General features: G+C 40.9%; 2 protein-coding genes and 1 long non-coding RNA gene across 6 annotated transcripts in view; 1 reads left to right on the top strand and 2 right to left on the bottom strand.

Moving 5' to 3' along the window:
* Positions 1 to 4,211, bottom strand: part of Hil (peptidase hillarin) — a 53,839-nt gene extending 49,628 nt beyond the window's left edge. Inside the window, exons 1-2 of one of the 2 annotated variants that reach the window (XM_086970312.1) lie at positions 4,100 to 4,211; positions 2,709 to 3,651 (exon numbers count right to left, since the gene is read on the bottom strand). In XM_086970312.1, the coding sequence (XP_086826438.1) occupies positions 2,709 to 3,212 (504 nt within the window). In that variant the 5' untranslated portion in view covers positions 3,213 to 3,651; positions 4,100 to 4,211. Of the gene's footprint in view, positions 1 to 2,708; positions 3,940 to 4,099 lie in introns of those variants that run through there. The other variant, XM_022841353.2, reaches the window with a different exon arrangement.
* A 3,037-nt stretch (positions 4,212 to 7,248) lies between these two features.
* On the bottom strand, positions 7,249 to 16,379 carry LOC111265024 (uncharacterized). 3 transcript variants are annotated; one of them, XR_002683220.2, is made up of 4 exons: positions 15,879 to 16,379; positions 11,668 to 11,983; positions 9,039 to 9,936; positions 7,249 to 8,172 (listed from the first exon to the last, which is right to left on the bottom strand). XR_002683220.2 is itself a non-coding variant. In XM_022841355.2 (3 exons), the coding sequence occupies exons 1-3, from the start codon at positions 16,112 to 16,114 to the stop codon at positions 9,655 to 9,657; spliced, it is 834 nt and encodes a 277-aa protein (XP_022697090.1). In that variant the 5' UTR covers positions 16,115 to 16,379; the 3' UTR covers positions 8,905 to 9,654. The 3 variants fall into 3 exon arrangements, 1 of the variants encoding a protein (XP_022697090.1); XR_002683219.2 differs by lacking the exon at positions 7,249 to 8,172 and having other exon boundaries at positions 8,905 to 9,212; positions 9,559 to 9,936; XM_022841355.2 differs by lacking the exon at positions 7,249 to 8,172 and having other exon boundaries at positions 8,905 to 9,936.
* Positions 16,380 to 18,260: 1,881 nt separating this feature from the next.
* Positions 18,261 to 20,779, top strand: LOC147752867 (uncharacterized). Its single transcript, XR_015312898.1, has 2 exons — positions 18,261 to 20,339; positions 20,657 to 20,779. It is a non-coding gene; the product is annotated as an uncharacterized LOC147752867 (long non-coding RNA).
* The last annotated feature ends 6 nt before the right edge of the window (positions 20,780 to 20,785 follow it).

The raw sequence follows: 20,785 nt of genomic DNA, 5'->3' as shown, positions 1-20,785 counted from the left end.
TCTACGTGCCAGCCGCTCACTCGAACCGTGTTGAAATGATTAGAACTAGTCTAGCAGCGCACTACATTGTAGACACGATCTTGTTGTTTACTTTCAGATCGGTCTTATCTCATATTTTCCGTTTTCGGAAACTCAAGATAGGTACAATGCGGGGAGAATGTTGAGCTCTCTCTAAAGTAGAAATTATATATTACATATGCTTTACATAATGATGACGCCAAAAAGGATTTCCATACATCGGCTGACTTATAATTAAATAATTGAGAATTTTTGGCCAATAAGAGACTACTTGTACGATTAGCCTTACAGCTGCTATGCTCTGAAAATAAATATAGCTTATGCGACATCACCAGTGGCGTGCGTATATCCGCCTGACAACGGGCACAGCTCTTGATTTGGGCCTATTTGACGTCAACTCAATGCTTACTCGCCGATTGGTCATACGCCGTTGTCCTTTTTCCATCTCCGTTTCCGGCACCACCTTCTTGGATAGATCCGCCCGGCTGGCTCGAGTCTCGGCGAGACAGACCAAGCAAGTTTCTGTAGTTATTGTTGATGCCGCAGCTACTGCAGTTCTGTTTTTTCATAGCTATCGTCACTTAGTACGTACAAAGTCGTGCACGATTAGTCGTGAGCGAATTGGTACGTAACTATCGAACAGACAGACAGCCCCACGGAGGCGTTAACGTTGAATGAACACTGCCACTAGCATTGTCGTCTCCAGCATCACTCAACGCTGGCCATTGCTAGAACAGCAGCAGCAAGGGCAAAAACTGATTCCCGCTTTCGCTTTCGCATTTAGCTACTGTACCAGTAGAAATGGAAAAACTAATAATTATACCAATAATGAACATCAGTCGGCTATATATTTATATATACCGTATAGCTTAGCACGTGATCATTCAACAGGTGGAAGCTTTCGTTTGGACAGTTGAATTGGCCGAGCTGAGAGTAACTTATTTTATTGTGCTATAAATTATTCTAGCAGGTGGCCGGGTTTGAGTCCGCATCCATTAGCAACGATGCTTTTGCATTGCACAGTGCGCCAGTTTGTCTTAGTACAATAAGACCAGGTTTCCTTGTGGCACCTTGTCCTGATCGTACGCATGAATATATTTCTTTTACCTATTTCATCCATCTGAATACATTGCAAAGGACATGTACCTTACTTTAGATGCAATCATGCAGTATCAAAGCTACTGCAAATTTTGGCCACATTTAACCTTGTGATCTCGTACCCCACAAGCCGATTCCCGCAACCTTTCAGGTAACTGCTCCACTGCAATTTGTATTATGTTGTTACGCTCCGATGTCCTCTCCTTGACATGATCCTATCGAACGCTAGTCATATGTACAACAAAAACAATAATTATAACCAGCGTTCACAGTTACGGCTTATCGCCCAAATTTTTCCCGGTGTTATTTCGGGCGCTATTCTATCCGAAATTCACTGTCTGCCAATCCGTCCAGCTCTCGCGAATAGCACTACTATAAGGCCACCGTTGCTTTTTGTGATGACGATAGTTAGCGAACGGACGTAAAAAGCGTTCTTCTACCGGAAATAGGCCTAAGTTGTCGCCGATGATTTTGCACTGACTTTGTCTCGATGCCTGCCTTCCCGATTGACGTTTCCACTGCTGCTCTTCGTAATAACTATGATTTTACTGCTAGCAATTATCATTACAATGATCGACTGCGACCTGTCTAGTATTTTTTCTGCCGGTTACCGGCTGCTTCGTGCAGAAGATAACCATAGCTGATAGTGTACTGGCCTTTGACGCCGGTGCAGGTATTCTTCAGACTCTGCTGATGCCGCTACTCCGGAAAAACACTCTTATAAATCACAACAGTGAATGACACGAAGCAGCAACGCTGAAAACAAGACTTTGCAGGCTCAAAGCGAAACATTTTTCTGGTGCATTCTAGTTCAGGGTCACCGCCAGTCAATTTTGGAGGTAAATGCGTAGCAAGTCAAAGTCGGACGATATATAGGAATGATTGTTGCCGGGAACAAACCGCCGGTCGAACGGTCGGTTAGATCAAAGTGGAGAGGTCACCTATAATAAGGGCGGTCATACGACCACCTTTATTATAGGTATAGTTGTTCATGTCTCGCTTGACAAATTTGAAAACTCTGGAAAAAGCGCAAAGACAGCCTATTTCTCTTATAGGCTGAACTGGAGCTCAAACGTTTTACTGCAAACATTGGCTTATACCCAAAGTAGAACAGACAGACGAATGTCTGTCTTATTTCCGCGGGTGAGCGTGACCCACAACAAGGAATTGATGACATGACAATAAGCAAGCATTTGCCGGTCGATTGCGATGGATGCATAAAATTTGCTACGCAGTCCCAAGGTACCCGGTCATATAGTTTTAAACAATCTGTGTGTCGTTTTTTTCTAGCTTGACAAAAATCTACGAATCGAGTAATCAAAATGAACTATATTACAAGTATGCTATATAAACACAGTGAGATAGCCTGACCCGTATATGTACCCGCAGTATCGATTCATAAACGATTTTTCACTAACGAAACTGACATCCGAATATATGTAACATATATAGCATATATCATGATTGCAGCTCTTTCCAGTCGATACGACCGTCAGCTAATATAATTATTGTATGTTCACTAGTATAATTACGTTATCTAGCCACTTCCGGGAAACTTTAGGCGAAGTACGAAATTCTCTCTGAGTACTTACCACACTGACTCCTAGATGGCGTGCATTCTCGTTGTAGTATTTGGAGGAAGCAAGACGCGCGGCTTGTAGTGCGTGCGTGATGTGTAACGCCGAAGCGTCGAACCGACCATGATTTTTGACGCCATGTTTAAAATCACCTATGTGCCCATTTCCTCCGCGTTTAAACGAATCTGTGGGATCGAGAGTGCCAGAGTGGCCGAGGCCCCGGATCTGCTCGTTAATCAGGTTATGCGTTTTCGGAACGGACATTGCTGCTTTGATGCCCACAGCAGTGCCGTCGAGAGTGCCTGGACCCTGTTTCGGCGCGTGGTTCTGACAGTAAACCTCTTGATCATCCTGATTCTGTAGATTGTTAAAATAGGTCTTGAGGGTCAGCTTTGTCCCACATATTTTGCATTTGAAACAACCTTGGTGGAAAAAGGTAAAGTCTTTGAGGGGACCAACTTTGTCCACGGGGTAGACCGTCGTCCTACATCGGAGACATTTGAGATCCGGACCGGCCATGGTGGCCAAGACACTTTGGCAGGGAGCTTCTGATTACGTCTGTTTACTGTCGTAGAGTAATATCGTGTGTTCACCACTGTAAAGTCTGTTTAGGTTATTCGTTTCGCCTGTTCTTTCTCCATCGATTTTTGTCAAGCCTCACCTCACCACGTCTCCCGCTACATTCACTTGTGCACAGCTGTATAGTACAGCCTCAGATCGCGCTGCTGAGAACACGATCCTAGTATCTCCCAGTCACTCAGTACATAACAGTATCCCTCACGATTGTCATCCACGTTCACTCTACATGTAAATCCCGTACAGGCTTTGATTAAAAGGAAGTAGAGTAAGTTAATCCGCCCGCCCGTCCGTCCGTCCGTCCGTCGTATCTTCTACTCGTGTTGATAGCATCCAATATCCGCCGAAGGCAATAACCAAACGAAGAGTGACCAATGACAATCTGATTAACTCAGAGAAAATAAAAACAACAACGTCGAAAATTACAATAATAACAAGGCAAATTTCCCGTTGGCGCTGTCACCAGTATGCCACCAACGACAACGACTCGTCTGCCTCAGTGTACTATAGACTTGATTATAAACTCATCACAGATCAGAAGTAGAAATGACTTCCCTACAGGCAACCTGTCGGATCTCTTTTGGACCTTAGTACGGTCCTTGTTGCTTCGCACGCGTGACACCGGCTTTCTCAATCCTTTACTAGCTACTACTTCCTTCACACGCTATACACGCACAAACTTAGCAGGCTAACCAGCTGAGCTGATTCGGATTCAAACACCTCGGTATAGTGGGCGGGAGACGGCATACAACTACAGCTTTCACAAAGTCCATTTTTTTCATACTATCAAGCACTCGTACAGCATTGTACGACGGCGTAGAACCGCTCACCGATTACCGTGTTCCTCGTATTCAGCTGATGATGCTGCCGCAGTATTGGTGGTACTCGTGATGGCGTTGGTGGTTGTTGGTGATGGGCACTTCAGCCACTTTGGCCACTTGGGCAGGGTCGTTGCTTCTGTCGCGCTGGCTGCGAACTGCTGCTGTCATTTCCTCACGCTCGGTCAACCCTCGCCTCACGTATTTCGGAGCGCCGGCTGGTTCACTCTCCCAGTCGAATGCTGCTGGTGCTTATGCAAAAGCTGATGCTGGCAGTGGCAGTGCTAGAACCAACGACCGAAAGCCGTTGGTTGCCAGGACAACAAGCAGTTAGTCCATAAACGTTCCTTCTGTTGTGGCTGCTGCGGCCACTAATACCGCTGCCGGTACTGCTGCGGCTGCCGTAACCTGCGCGCACGTCAGTTTTCGGACGACGCGACCAACCAGCCATTGAAACAGCCAAATAACCAACAGCTCAACAAAGCAAAATCATCAGTAGCATCCGAATAGTGCTTCTTTCTGTCACCGCGGGCATGACATTGCTAATGGAAAAAGGACTGCCAGCAACGGCAAACTGCGCGGGCCCGATATCTCGAAGGATGGAGTTGGGAGTGCAGGAATATGTCTGAATGGGACACAGCGGCGGTTAGCAGCAATCTTCATTTAAGGCTTAAGTAGATCTATAGTTGACGTATCGAAAAATTGACGTGATGCGGATTATTGATCATTAAAGGTAAAGGCGCAATCTTCTAGTTTAATTATGTTGTTCGTATATTATGTACTTGAGCCGAAATCCCTGGAACATCTTCAGTGCTACAGTACGGGCAAACTAAGCTCCCTATAAGGTGACACCAGCTAGAATAAATGAGAAATTTTCTTCCAAATTGTTTGTCTCGCAGGACAAGCGTTTTTGATTCGACGTCTTTGATATAGCAAGACTTTGGTACATCATAAAAACTGAACGTGTTCCATTTGGATGATCGGCAATAGTATTAGGCGGTTTTGTTGCGATAAAGTCATCGTTACAAGGGTATGAACAGGAAAAAAAAAGAAAATGTCCTGCCGTTATAGTCGTCAAGGTTAGTAGCTTGTTTTTCCTCACAGGAGACGTAAGCAAGAGCCTCGTTATGCCTAATTGACCCGTGACGGCAACGATCCCAGCGGACCATATTAATTACCGTAACGGTACTGAGATGGAGTAATCCTCTGCGAAAGCTCCAACAGACCCAAGAGAAATTTATCTCTTCACTGTTCGCTCAAACTTGCACATTTCTTTTAAGCATAATTAAGTGTATACTCTTTGCCTCATCGTTTCTTTACTCAGTAACGTTTGTAGGATAAACGTAAGTACCTCTAATTCAGTACAGCTTCTTATTACTAAATACTGTGCACCGGGATTATGCTTATCTGCAACACTGGTTAGGGAACTGAGAACGCGTTTGATAACTAAGGAAAAAATGTTCCCATTTTCTCAAAAAATTGGGCAGTATTTTTTGACGCTGGATGCTGGGCGGTTTATATAGATCTCGCACGTCCCCTTTAAACAAGGAAGTTCTGCTGTCTGAAGAAGACGTTTTAACAGTATCTAACCTGTTAGTCAACTTAGAAGATTGTCTTCTAGCCATGTTCAAATCTTCCTTGATAAAACCCAACGTTGGAGCTGTAAGTTTAATGCGAACTTCATATGCTACGGCCTCCAGGACTTCATTTTCTATGACCAAGTAAGGAAGTATACTGTTTAGGCAGCCCGGATAGCTAACGTTGTCTAAGAAAATGGCGGTATGCTATCGTGCATTTAAATGCCATTCATTCGAGAAGTCAATTTCAAAAAAACAGATAATTCATCCTATACTAAGTGTTATTATGGACTCCTAAGTTCTAGTGAGAATGTAATTTCACTTACTATTAACATCAAAATGTGTTTCGTTTGCCACAGTAAAATTTCCCTGGATTTTTATCGAAGATTATGCCAATATGAAAAGCGCGGTCTCATAGTGTATCTCTGAGCAGAAATACCTGCAAAGTGCCAGACCGAAAAACCTATAGGCCCCCCTGTGGCTAGAAAAGAATAATAACTAATGAAATGCTCTTGAGTAATCGTATCAACATTAAAAATTCATAGACTACGGTTCTTTATCGTTATAGGTGTGCTGGCGTGTGACTGTAATAAGGCTCCCAATGTTTAAATCGACGATAAGCAACCTTAGAAATAGGGTTGAAATCTAAAAATCCTGTTGTTTATTCTTATTTAAGTCATAGCGACGTGCTCTATAGATAAATATAGATACTATAATATGCTAAAAATAGCGAAGAAGAAACCAAGTATATATGTCTACGTCACCTTCCATCAAATTCTGTCAATTGAAGAAAAAATATGTGCTTATGTAACAGTCCCTATTAAATGTTAGCGCAGCAAGGTGTCATTCATGTCGGTACGCATTTCAAAATGGCGCCATTTAATATAATGGGATGAAAGCGTTTGATCATAAAACACATACGACCTGTGTTCATTAACAAAAAATGATACCTCAAGCTGGTCTCAGATCTGAACCTTCGTGTCCCCGGGACGTTAGTTGCGCGTTTACTGGTTTATTTTTGTTAATATCTCCTTTAAAGCTATGTTACAAAATTATATCAGAAACAATTTTTAACAAGTGCGCAGATATAAAAACGCTCCAAATTAGCAGTTGTTGACTTCATCTATTCAGGCCCCGGCTACATTGTATTCGTGGTCCTGTTCGTTGTCCAGCTAGAACGCTAAAGCAGATGATATTTGCACACGCATCTATTTGTCAATTTTAGGTATCGTGGAAGTGTGACACACTTGTACGCTGATCATGTGCGGCCAAAATTATTAATTTTTATTCAGAAAAAAAAACACCTTATAATATAAAAACTTATAATTTCGTCCGTCCTTTCAGTTGTGGACACATAGAGATCGCAAAAACAACATTAGGTTGTGTTTATTTTTTTTCGAACGCATAAGTCTTATAACGTGCCACGGTATAGTATAAAGGATTAATGTAACCGCGTGCTGAGATTTGATTTTACAGATTCAATACAACGGATATTCAACAAGTTCCTAACTAATGAGAGTTCTCTAATTGTCTGCTATTGTTTCCAGGATAGCTCGATTGAGCCACTTAAAAGTAAGACAAAACTTCTGTTTACAACTGTTTTATTCAAAATTTAATTCGCAATGGTTTTGGGTAATTGATTTGTTAAATCTATGAGCGGTCTATTCAGAGGGGGTGAACATCGCAAGGGTCAATGTATTCGAACACCTAAAAATAGGAATTGGACTATCGCATTGGAACCCTGCTTTGGAGTCTTCGTTGGATTGGAAAACAACTTTAGACTATTCATAGGCACAGGACAGGAGTAGGCACAGGACAGTGGTTTAGGGTCGAGGCAGGCGCGAAAGGAAATTTTCGCAACGCGGACGTTACCAGCACGGACGTATCCAACTTGGACCAGTGATGAATCCAGGTTCATTATCAGTCGCAGGACCGTTTCAATTTCAGTTATTAGTAACGTCGTTTATGAGACAAAACTACAAACAAATATACCAATTATTTAGCTGATAACTTCTGGGTCTAATGGCCGTTTGAATATACAGTTGAGCTTTTTTCTTGTGGGTACTATTGGTATTGATGCAACAGAAATAATTGCGTCCGCCAATCTCGTGAGCGTCAATCTTAACGAACAGTTATGGTATCTGATGGGAGGTGTAATTTTTACTTGCGCTGCCAACGTCTAATTCATGAGTATGACAAAAGCAGCACGGAGCCTCAGAGAGACTCAAACTTGCCAGTCAGATCGAAAACTCGTTTCTTCGAAGAACGGGAGCTAGATCAACCGTATAAAACGTTCCAGCGTACTAAGAGCGAAGGTGTAAGGCGTACGTAGCTTAGTCTGATTGAAACATCATACGGTATACCGTTCGATAATATTGCATTATATCTTTCTTTAAAGTAAAATATAAATAAATAAGTAACTTGTTTATAAAGAGATATCTAAGAGTGCGTGTATCTGCTAGTTACGGTTCGAAGATAGAAATCCTCCTCTAGTCGTGGTTTGGGAACCTGAGGTCAAATAAAGTAGAAACCATATATAAACGGTTGAACAACTGAAGTACTATTTCTAAACGAATTTTTGTAGCTTGTGCCTTTTTGTTAGCGTTTTAGCGCTACTGGCTAGTACGAAAGTTGTTACGCTTACTATGTAAACATGCAAGGAGGAACCTTAACAATGACACGAAGTGAATCTGTGTTGGGGAAGCTTTGGCTAGGAGCAAACGTTTATGAAAAGGTCGGTTGGTTTTGAATGTAGAAAGGGGGAAGAAAGCGAACGTGGCAAGGTGGTCATGAAACGACGGAGCTCTGCGCATTGACGACATCTTCGAAAGGTTCTTATGAAACTAAGTTCTGTGCTTAACCGTTCTATAGCAGTCCATTTAGCCTGTATGTAAAATGCGTACTTGATTTGCGATATAAGTGTCCGTATAATAAAGTGCTTTTTGTCAGATAATATGAAAGATCAGGACCTAACAGTGGCAGTGAAAACAGCATTGCTTGTCACTAAGAATTTTGTTAAGGACACCTCAGATTCACATTCACAAAGTTCATTTGCAAGGTTCACGAAACACCTTCAGTTGTCACTTGGACTTTAGGCTCAAGATGCAAATCACTACATTTTTTAAGCTCGTTTTCTGTTGGAGGATCTTGAACTCATGAAGGTTGCAGTTGCAAAAATGAAGCCGGTAACTCATATTGCGTTCAGGACGGCACGGGCTATTTTTTCCGCACTATTTGTTAAAAAAAAATATTTTGAACGCGTTATTCGCCCGTGCATACGTCTATAGATTATGAAACAGTATTCGAAGTTGTTAACGCAGTTTGGTCTAGTTCCTTATTCATTCATACATGGTACTCGTTGCGCATTTACGTACCTCAGGCGTGTCACGTTTCCTTTTGTACGGATATAATTTTCAGTTTTCTTTCCGGTTTAGCGGCCAGCACGCTTCCATGACAAGCAATATATCGCCAGCGAATCGTCTGCCTCGTTGTATTCTTCTTATCATTCTCAATTTTACTTTGTCTTTTTTGTTCTGCTCAATTCACAACTGCCGAATTTACAGATGCATTGCATATAAATATCAGTACATTATTTCAAACAATTGTTGTATATCTACAATTTTGCTAATATTCTTGACGCGTTTCAGCACTACATGGTATTACTCTATTTCCATTAATATTACACAATCTAACTTTTACGCTAACGATTGATTGCATACGCGTTTCAAATGCAAGGAGACGCCCCTCCTACATCGAGATATAGTTCGGTTATACCAATATATATAACACTAGTACAGGATGACGCCCCGCAGTCGGCAAATGCGCAAGCAGTCGTATGTATTATTTTCTGTCATTTTTTGTTGTAAGGGTCGTTCACAACGTGCGTGTTCGTACCCAGAGCCGCCTGTCGCCGTTACGTGGCCAGCATTCACCCTCATTGTAATCTGGCGGGGGTTCAGGGTTGGCTTCCCTTTCCGACCACTCGACTATTCACGATAGATGCTGTAGCGAGCCGGTGCGATTAAGCGATACTCGGGAGTCTGGTCGAGGTAAGGTGCCCTCAGCTCCAGCGGCCGTTGGCGGCCGCGAAAGCGTTCCACCCTGTAGCGACGATGAGGCCCTAAGGCGTTCCTCCATAGCTAAGACACTGTCTTCATACTCGCGACGCGCTGCGGCTCGCGCGTCAATCCACGTTAGTATTGCCGCTACCAGTTGAATAATGACACCGACAACGGCAAGCATGTACGACCATCCGAAATAGTTCCAATCGACCTGCGATAGAACCAATGAGATAAACAATTCAGCACAGAAAATATAATAGCGAAAATGTAGTATTGCATAAATAAATAATATACAGTGACGGCTGTCGCAAGCAGCTAGAAGTATTCAGGAGTTTTTACCACTTTTGTTAGATAAATGCACCAGCTCGATATGTAGTAGGTAACATGTTTTTATTGGGAATGCCCAGTGCCAGTCGTTTTTGCTTGCCAGCCAACGAGAATAAACGGAAATTGTAAAATTAATAATAATAATTTCTAGCTTTGATCTGATGTTGTCCACTGAATCTTGGAGAACGGTGCGCAGACTAATGGTCAGATACAAGGTGGTCGCCTCTTACTGTATAATTGACCAGGTTGGACCTCAGCTCAAGAAATTTTTTTAGGAATCCTAGGAAGGATTTATGTTTTATAATAAATTGTTGCAGCGGTTTATAGCGGTTTTAAAATGCTCATAGTTAAAAGTATGCTTCAAAACTTGTGAACCAATGTGATCTCTAAGGTTATTTCTCAATACGGTAATATAGCTCTGAATTGAGATAAATTATTTGGGCAATATTGACGTTTTGCATAGCCAGGTGCCGGTGGTAGGGATACCACCGGTTGACCGCGAAGAAATGTTTATTAGTCATTGTTTATGTTTGAGTAAAACATATCGTATAGTGAAAGTCATTTGTAAACGATGCCTAAACGTAATAGAGCTTCCGGCAATTTTTGCGGTAAACTGGCACGTTGAAAAGAAGGAAAAAAGATTAAAAACCAGAAAATTGCCGACACGAACCCTTTGAGGTATAAAAGCTTCTTATATATACGTCTGATAAATAATTTAGAGCGAATACGCATTTTCAGTTAAATGATTTACGAAACTGATCGCCTTTTCCCCTCCACGTCAAAAGATGGTTGACTTATCAAGACCTTTTTTACAGCACTCAGGTGCCTTTGCTGGAGGATATAAGTAAATTATACCGATGTACTCCTCTGTATTGTCAATATAGTCCTTTGAAGGTACTAAATGCCCTCTCCATAGTTACAATGAAGAACTTAGTTACAGGCGTCATGCATGTAGAATCGCATGATGAACGACTTTTTCTTATCGAGTAACACTTCTTCTTAGGTATCGACAAATCACTTCTGAAAGTTCTCCGTACCGAGGCACGTACGGTGTTACCGCCACTTGCGCATCTCGTTTTTCTTTTTGTGAAGCTTCCTTTTTGCCTATGGATCACACACGACGACGGCCTTTACATGCCTTTGGGCTAAGTGAAACACAACCTGATGCTGCTGAGTTAACCTTTACAGCAGATGTTATAACGTCAGAAAATCTGGTCGATTTGCTACGCTGTCGCCATGCACGATTAGTAAGCACAAATTTTCTCAAGAAGAAAAACTTAGGGGTTTGAAATGAAGCTATTCATAGCTATTTTTTATACTATGCCGTATTAGTGAACCGTGAATTTCACCCAGGCTAGCAATTTGTTTTAGGAATAACATCATAATTGGCTCTAATAGATTCTCTCTAATGGATGTGACGGTTCACTAGTAACGAATTTGCTTGCTAGGGTTACGAACAAATGAGGCCGCCTAGATTTGAAACCGCTCGTATATACACTTCGTTCCATGCTGGGACGGGCCATTTGTCTGAATCCTACATACGGCTGAATCTAACATACAGCTTGAAAAATGTGATTAAGTAATGCTTGGTCCGAGTAACTCGTATTGTACGCACCTGTGGTATGTAGTCGTTGGTGAGATCACCTAACGTTCCAAATACGATGATAGCAACAAGGGTACAAACCATCGAAGCTAGAATGAGACCTGTAGTAGCACGCAACATCTGCACCTCCTTCTCTTGCGGGAAGCAGATGTTGAGAGCAAGAAGGACACCGCAAGCTGCAATCAGCAGCCCAAACCCGATCGTGAAAAAGATCTGAACCGCCACGAAATACGGCGCCTCGAGCAATGGTCGCAAGTAGCGATATTCTCGATCGAAGATCCATCGACAGCCCCTGTTATCATTGTCGAAACGAAGCAGACGTACATACCTGGGCATCGCATCCGACACAGACAAACGAAAAAGAAACGTATCTACATCAATTAACGTAAGCAAGGAATAATTTTTCATATCGTATTCGATATATTATTCTTTAGTTGACATCTTCAGAGGGTTTCGAATCTCCTGTTTCAGAAATACGTCATCAAAACAGGACAATGGTGTGCGTGCGTCAATAAACGAGATGAAAGTAGACAGGTATCGCTTCCGAACAAGCGTCGCCAAGGTGCTACCAGAAATCAAGTTAGCAATGAACGATACAGCTGTTCTGTGTTTCGTAAGTTTTTGGTTGGAGCAAAGAATGAGTGCTACTGAGGCAAAATGACGCAGTGACAAAAATCGTCTTAATGTCACACTGCAGAAGGTTCTTTTTTGCTTGTGAGATTCGAAATGCACAAAATGTGGATTGGATGAAATCCACTTAGTGACATCTTATTATCGAACGGTATCATGATCGCTCTTAATGTTCGCGAAGATCGTGGAAAGTTACGCGTTCTATTTGATACTGTTTTCATAGGAAATCCAAAAGGAGCACGTTATTTTGTCATGGGATGGCTCTATTCCGTTTTCACCTAGAAGAGAGTAGACGTCTTGATAGGAGCGCTCGGTTAACTATAAACGATCATATTTTAACTGTAAAACTAATCACTAGCATCATTTCACTGTTCGATCGCTCAGAGAAGCTACTTACAAGCAATGAATTTATAGCTAATATTATGAGCTTTTTCTCCTAGGAAAATAATAACTAAGAAACTGTTTATGCACATATTGTATTTTCGCTATCATGGCGAACAAGGTCGTTAAACCTTTCCAACGATGTTTGCAAAATTTTCAAGAATAGGCTTCCCTACGAAATCCGTTTCTCATGAGTTTTTCTTAACTGCAAGTCGAACGATATCACTCTATCATGTAATAACAGTAGTAATAATGACAGGTGTGGTTAAAGAGAAAAAAACAAAGGCGGACACAATATTTTGTAGACGTCATTTTTAAAGCAATCTGCGTTTTTTTTTTCGAAGGAGACAGATGATCAATGTGAATCCATTGCGCATTCGTTCAATAATTCGCGCCATTATTTAGTCACATTGGCATTTATTTAGTTGTAGATAAAAAAAAAACGTGTATTCAACTATTCGAAACTAGCTTGATTAATCAATACCATTGTAAATTTGCATTACCGTAGCTGAAGAGAAGCCTAAATGAAAATTTCTCCATTAATGTCGCATTTAATATATATAATACGTCAAAATATTTAATATAATATATTTGATGATAATAAATAAATATCGCCTAATATTCCTACATTTTTGTGTCCTTTAGTATTCAAATTTTTCCTTCCTTTGTGACCTTCCACAAAGCTTAGGCTTGTCCGAACTGACCTCAGGGTTACGCATATACTGAAAGAAGGCGTTGTAACATAAACGTATATTTGACGTGGGCGAGTAAACTGGAAATTGGTATGCACATATAGTTATGAGAAAATTTTGCGTGTAGACAGATACATATTAGATTGTTCGAAGTTGTTTCACGAATCGAATTTTTTTAATAGTCTTAAACTACGTGTCGTTAGTAGACCAGATGTGTTAAATATACACAGCAGGCCTTTGCCTATCTATTACAATGAGATAATGATGAGTTTTTAATAAAAAGGCTAGCATTTATTGCTAAAAATCAACGCTTAACGATTAAATTAAAATAGATCTTCTAAACGTAAAAGCACTGGTAAAATCCACAGAAGATTGATGCGAGTATCCAGTAAATAGACATTTAGCGAAAAAAGGGCTTTTGGTGATGCAGTCATTTTAACAGAACCTAAAACGTTGAAGACTGCAAAAGTGGTGACTACACCTTAGGATCTTAAACAAAACAACGAATTAGAGTGGTTATGGAAAAGCTTGAACAAAGCAGAGAATGGGTAATGCATCACTGTCAGCACGTTATGGTTCCTTAAAGTACGTTTCATGAAACTGTTGCGGAAGCATCTGAAAAAAGAAATGGAGAAAAAAGCAAAAGTAGATTTTTCTCGAAATGAGTCTAGAATAGATGGAAACACGTGTGACGTACTATGAAGAGATTTAGAACAGCCTTTACCTGCAAAAAACCTGTTTAAGGCACACCATCATCATAGATGGGATATGAGCCAGTCTGTGCAGCCTTTCAGGAAAAGTTAAGCAAAAAATTCAGCTTTGAGGGCAGCGCCAAATAGATTCTGGAGAAGCCCATACTCGAAGTGATATCGGGTGAGTTTGCGGGATATTGCCCAAATAGGAGACCCCTAGTGCTACAGAATATTTCAAATCTTTAAAGAGCTTCATGAGTATCTAGCGCACCAATCTATGGCAGATAGTGTAATTACTCGACGACACTGTACGACTTCATCGCCACCCTTCGATTGTGGCCTGTATCAAATTAAACGGAATCGAACGACGAGTATTATATTTTCCAGATTTAAGATATTTTAATTGTCTCCATGCTTTAAAGGAAGTAACACGTGACGTAAAATATCTACTGCGTCAAATACGTCATTGGTAACGAAATTTTCGCAAATCATAATCACACGCCTGCTAAGTAACCTCCACAGAGCCGACTTCATTGTGAAGGCAACGAAAAATGCATGTAACATACACGTGGTTCTCTTTCAACATAGGACTCACAAATTAATAAACTTTTTTTTGGCCTATAACTATTGAATCTATGAGCTTATTTTTCCAACTTGGAACCTACCGCTCTATTCATAATATGCATATTTGCGAAAAGGCTTATTATAAATTACCCTCTCTATCAGGACCTTCCGCTCATTTGGGTCAAACATGCTGAGATATATTCTACAATAATCTCATACATTAGATTTTTATCTGTTGCTTCTTTATAATAGGGCCTGCACACGCTTTTGCTATGTCTAAATGTTAGAAGCTAACGGAAATTAGGCTTGTAGTTAGGACGGACATAGTCTAAGGGCTGAAGCATAACGGGTAATGAATCCGAATTGAAAGAGCTCAGCTTTAATTAGAATTAAAGCGCAGGTTGTATGAATGTCGACCAATGTTTCCGCGCTGAATGAACCTTTACCAAGCATAAAAATTCCATTCTGGCCCAAAATCGATGGTCCACGTTATTGCCAGGTTCAACGTGGTTTCTGAAAAATCTGAGGAAGGCTTTCATGGGGCAAACCGGAAGATACCCAGTAGAGTTTACATATAAAGGACTCAAAAATGCATCAAGCTAGCTTGAAAAACCATTTCCCATATACCTAGGTTTTTATCCGAGAAGTTAACAGCCGTTTTAGAGAGGAAAATATTAACTGTCAATTCGTCATCCAAATAACGTCCAGTGCTTAGGCTTGCTAAGACTATTCGCGCCGGATTTTTGCATTTTTGGGGCTTTTGAGCCGCTGTCATCCCGAAATCTAATTCCGTTGCAAAATCGAAATTTTTTGCATGTAGTACATTTGAGCGCCACAAAGTATGTCGCCACCTACAAATATTGCTTGATGCACAGCTACTATAATCGGTGAACTAAATCCCAAATGGAAGCTGTAATCCCGGTATGATCATCAGGAACGATATTTATAGCGTATACAGAAAAATTCATTGAATTTTTGCCTTGACACAGCTTGAGGGAAAAAGCATCAGAAAAAAAACCCAATTTAGGTGCTGTACCCTGTATATATATTATTAAAGCTTTACTATTATTGCTACGGGGACAGCCCACGCTGTATCAAAAGGAGAAACAAAGCCAGACAAATTAAATATAGGCTTGACTATAACGTTTCCAGTCACATGGTCAATAAGGAGCATGCATTTTCGTGTTTGAAAGTTTTTACTAATTAAAATAAATATAGGTTATGTATGCACGTGCCTAAATCTTTGTGTAAGATGCATTGTTACCTGTAGTGATCGTCGAGGGGACTATCAAAGCACACTTCCCATAGTCCTCTTCGTCGGAACTTTTTAGCACCGGGATGAATGGCATCATTGACAAGCCAGTATGGCGTGCAAAACGCTACCGTGATGAATACAAGAGCTAGCAAAAGGGTAGCCGCCGAAAGAAGATTAGACCTCGGCGAGTATCGTCGTGGCATTGGGGTCAGCACCATCCTGGACGCCGGCCGATTAAAAATCATCTCCTCCTCTAGAAAAATCCTGGGCGGGTAATCTATATTCCGGCCGTCCGCTTACAGCAAACACTGATTGTACTAGACAGAACGAAACTTACGAAGCACCCATGCCTATTCATTTACACAATGGACTGCGCGCGCATACGAAACAAATTCACAGTAAGCCTCCTTTTATTCGCTTCGATATCGCAGACGAGATGCCATGTTTAGCGAAATCGTATTGGCTAGTCGTTAGACGTTACTTCAAACACAGATCTTTACGCATCGAAGGCTGAGACGCAAATGAGAATGGTGCTATGGGCTGCGCGAGCTGGTTGAAGGTTAACTCCAAGAGCCCGTGAAAGGGGAAACAGGACAGTTCCTATTATTTTTTAATATAAGTTTTTTGCTTAGAAGAAATTGGCTAAGCTTTCAGAGTTCCGTATGTTTGGGAAGGTACGAGGCTTTCGACAACGTCGGCGATGCGATGGCAACATTGGCAGCCCTCGTCAGGAAACAGCCTTCAAGTATGCAGTTCACCCTCCCTCCTAGAAATCCGTGCATCGCTGCGAACAATACTTCCATCGTCGTCTCACCAATAAGCGGAATGGAATAAAGGCAATGTGAACATTGCCCATCGCTACGGTAGTGGACATGCAGATGCTGCTTGAACAGAAACAGGCGCGATAGCTACGATAAGAGGAAGCAGCGATTTCTTGTGATTGCTCACCTTTCTGTTGCATCAGTCACCCTCAGAAAAGATCGAGGAGGGGGCGGAACTGCGCGGAAAGTAGGCAGCGCCACGCAGAACAACAACGTCGATGCTGAAACTTCAACGTCGAAGCAAGTTGTCGCGGGAATACTAAAACAAATACTCATAGAAATGGTAGTAGCTGTTCTTGGACAGTACAACGGTAAGTAATCATAGTTCAAAAAATCCTAGATTCCCTCGACTTTAGTTGACTGACAGCTCACTCGTTACTAACAGCGTGTAGTGATATGCAGCCATGATTGCGGTGCAAGGTGTGGGGGAGTCACGCGATCTCCCGGGTGTTGAGCCCAACTTCTTCTCGTCTGCGGTGTTCGTTAACACTATGCGCAAGCACCACTGCTGACGATGCACGAATGAAAATATGGCCAGGAAGACATGCGACCAATAAAAGCTAGCTCACAACGGCCATTGAATTCGTGAATGATTAGTTTTCAGCCAAGAGGCTTGTCTGAGCTGGACAGAGCGCCCATCGAACCATGTCATGAGACTCTTCGGAGGATCCGTTACCGAAACGTTGCACAACCGTCAGCAAAGGGGTAGACTTATCACTACTATGGTCACAACAAGAACAGCACTAACATCATTAGTATTACAATAATTCTTTGAAAATATTGTTTTTCTAGTTGTTCATTGCATAGGCCTAGCAATGACCGGACGTTTATTCGAACGAAAAAGCGTTCTGGACTGAAGTCGGATTGAGTGGAGGACAAAATGGTTTGCAGTTTTTACGACATCTCGTGACAATTATAGAACCTGGACATTGAGATTGTGAAGATCACCAGCTACAAGATATAGGGTCACCTTTGTTTAAATCTCTGGCATTGTAACTATACTATTTGATGTCGTATTTGATATAAGAATTTGAATTTATAAGCATCTTATTTTGATGGATATAGGGCGAAAAGTCCTTCAAATAATCGTCCAGAAAATCATTTCAGTTAATGCGTTGGCAATAACTATAAAGGATTACAATTAAACCGATTTCTGAAGATGATATAAATGGACAATTTACAGAAAATTAGCTAGTAAATTTTGCGCTTAGCTTCACATCATTAGTTGATAACTTAGAAAAAAGAAATTACTATATTAGGATGAAAAGTGACCTCTGCTGATTTAAATTTTACCGCCCTGTGTTGAACAAATGGGACAGCTTTACACCTCAATTGTGCTACAATACCTTCAGCACAAATTAACGTTATTGAACGTCCCAAAGCTTACCGCGAGCATATATCAGTGAGTTATAAAAAGGAACTTTTTCTTAGTTTTTTTCTAAAATAGTACGTATGATTTCATTCGTCATTTTATAGACCACCGTGTTTCCTTTGTCCAGTGCATCTTTAGAGTTGTAACGTATTCTTATTTCTTCCCACAAAGGCGCTAAATTAACTTTGTATTAAACAGTTCCCCATAACAGGTCGTCTTGAAAATATAAAGAAAGGTCGACGTTAAACGCTTTAGCTTTATCGTATAAATACATTGCTTTCTGGCAAACTTTTCTTAGATAAGAATATCCTATGTAACGGTTATGCATTCAAAATATTTATTGTCTCCAAAATATTTTCACCCATTAGCCTGCACCTATGAAATACTACTTTGAAAAGCAATGTCAGCAAAGCCAACGTATAACTGAATCGGATGAATTACACACATAGCAATTACAAAGGCTATACATTTCAACCTTTGATAGATGAGCTAGAATATTTAATCCTTGTATCCGTTTGTTTCGTTTGTTAGGCTACACGACCGGATGAGCTCGGATATATTTTGCCAGCAAATAAATAAACATGTAACATTCTATGTAAGAATTCTATGGCGTGCACACAACATTTTTTGCTCCAGAATGCGACTGCGTAGCAATTTCATTATCATTTTGTATATTTATTAATTTCTAACATGACATCATAAACACTCTCAACATCACTAAAGATCATAACCCGAATATTTATACGGGGATTTTTCCTGCGTACACATTAATATGTTGAGATAACGACATTGGACGTCAGTGATAAAAACGATTGTTTTCAGAACAAAAATGCAACCTCCAATATTATTACTCATTGTTCTACACCCCTGATAGTGGCGTTTCAGTAGCACTAACATCATTTCCGAAAATGTTGTGTTTTACAGTCTTCGTTAAGTAAACAACAAAATGGAATGATCTCTAATAATCGATTTTGACAAGAGAAAAAGTAGTAAGGTGCTGCACAAATGCAGTCCCTGCTTCAGTTTAACTTTCCTTAGTAGTATCCTTCCCCTACAAAAGTAATGGTTATATGTCAATACCCTATTCATTTAAGCAACAGACTTCATCATTCTTAACTAGCACTGCTAGAGACGTACTTCGCGTAACCAAACGCAATGATTCTTTTAATTTTGTACGACGCCAGCTCCTTTTAGGCAATCTTCATACAAATAATAGGCTCAATACTTTGCCGTGTTAGACGATGGGATAGCAATCGTATAATCCATTGAGCCTGCTAAATTTTACGGTAGTTTGTCAATCTTTTATAACATGCCCACACGTATATTACAAATATATTCCATAGTAATAAGTTTCGGCACTTTAGTGCCCTTTTTGTTTAGAAGAAAATTCATTTTCAATTTCATATATCGAATGCTCCTGTTTGAATGCCCATTTTACATCACATCAACCTGTAAAGAGTATGCAAACAATCATGCGCATAAACAGGCTCGCTAAAGTGTTCGCTTTATTACTCAACTGTCGCATATGGTAGTAGATACTCCATACATTTACTGGATTACTTTCTCTCAAAGGAACCTTTTTTTTATTCTCATATTTCTCATGTTTCTTATTTATTTTCACTGCTCATATTTCCTCAACTCTAGATCTATTGTTAATAAAGCCATTCTAATCATTTATGCTAATTGTAGTGCTAACTATCCAGTAAACGATGTTTGATCACGTGACTGAAATCTCTAAGCGCCAAATTCAATCTGGAGGGGTCAATTAATGGCGACTATTCATACTTTCTGATAACCATTGTCTTGTTGTCTCTCGAAATTTCTTCTGAACCCGCTTTGGCCTCAGATCTTAGCCGAATACCAGCTTCGGAAAAATTTGAACAACTGACTTGATTGTCAAGTATATTCAGATTTGTTGTGCTACTACCAGCCTCGACTGGCCCTTCTGAGCGGCACGCATTTCATTTAATTCGTTGCTAAGGAAGTACACGGTAAGCTGTTGAGCGGTGGCGACAACTGCGTCTATGCAGTGAATCAAGCCTGCAGGCATAGCACAGTGGTCAGTACCATCCGCCGCTGCGCAATTGCGCGATGGGTTGTGCCTCTCCGTAGTGGCACGACGAACATCCTGGCATTGTTTCCTAACTCGTGTGCTTGAATGCAATCGTTGTAGACTGTGGCTAGTGTGCTGCTACAACAGCCGTCATCGGCGTTACCACAAACGTGCAGGCGTTCCTCCAACGGCGGGAAGCGCCCATTCACAAAATCGTTATCAAGGTAAGTGAGGAAGCATCGCAAATTAAACGAACAAACTGTCGAATTAAGTTTCTGAAAAGAGTTTCTTGCTTATTGGCATGTATCGCCAAGTTAGGGCAGTTGCAGTAAATATTACAATGATCGCAAACACGGGCTATTCTCGACGGAGGAGTAATATTATAAAGAAGGGCTGTAATATGATGGACACACGTAAGAAGAGGGAAGGACAATGTGAAATGCTGGTTCTGTTGACCTACGCACATCTAATGTGAATGAAGGCACAAATAATAAGGACCAGGTTTATGGCATTATATATTCTTGTTATTTTTATCTTATAGGTTTCAACCACGAGTATCGTATTTACCGATATCTCCGTCACAGTTGCGGCTCGCCTCAGAAGAAAACAGCAACATTTTCTTGGACAATAAATCAATTTGATCGTTTGTAATTTCTTTTACAAATTCACG

This window comes from Varroa jacobsoni, unplaced genomic scaffold (assembly GCF_002532875.2).
Source record: "Varroa jacobsoni isolate VJ856 unplaced genomic scaffold, vjacob_1.0 scaffold_924, whole genome shotgun sequence".
NCBI lineage: Eukaryota > Metazoa > Arthropoda > Arachnida > Mesostigmata > Varroidae > Varroa > Varroa jacobsoni.
Note: the sequence above shows the minus strand (reverse complement) of the source record. Positions and strands in the feature narration are given on the sequence as shown.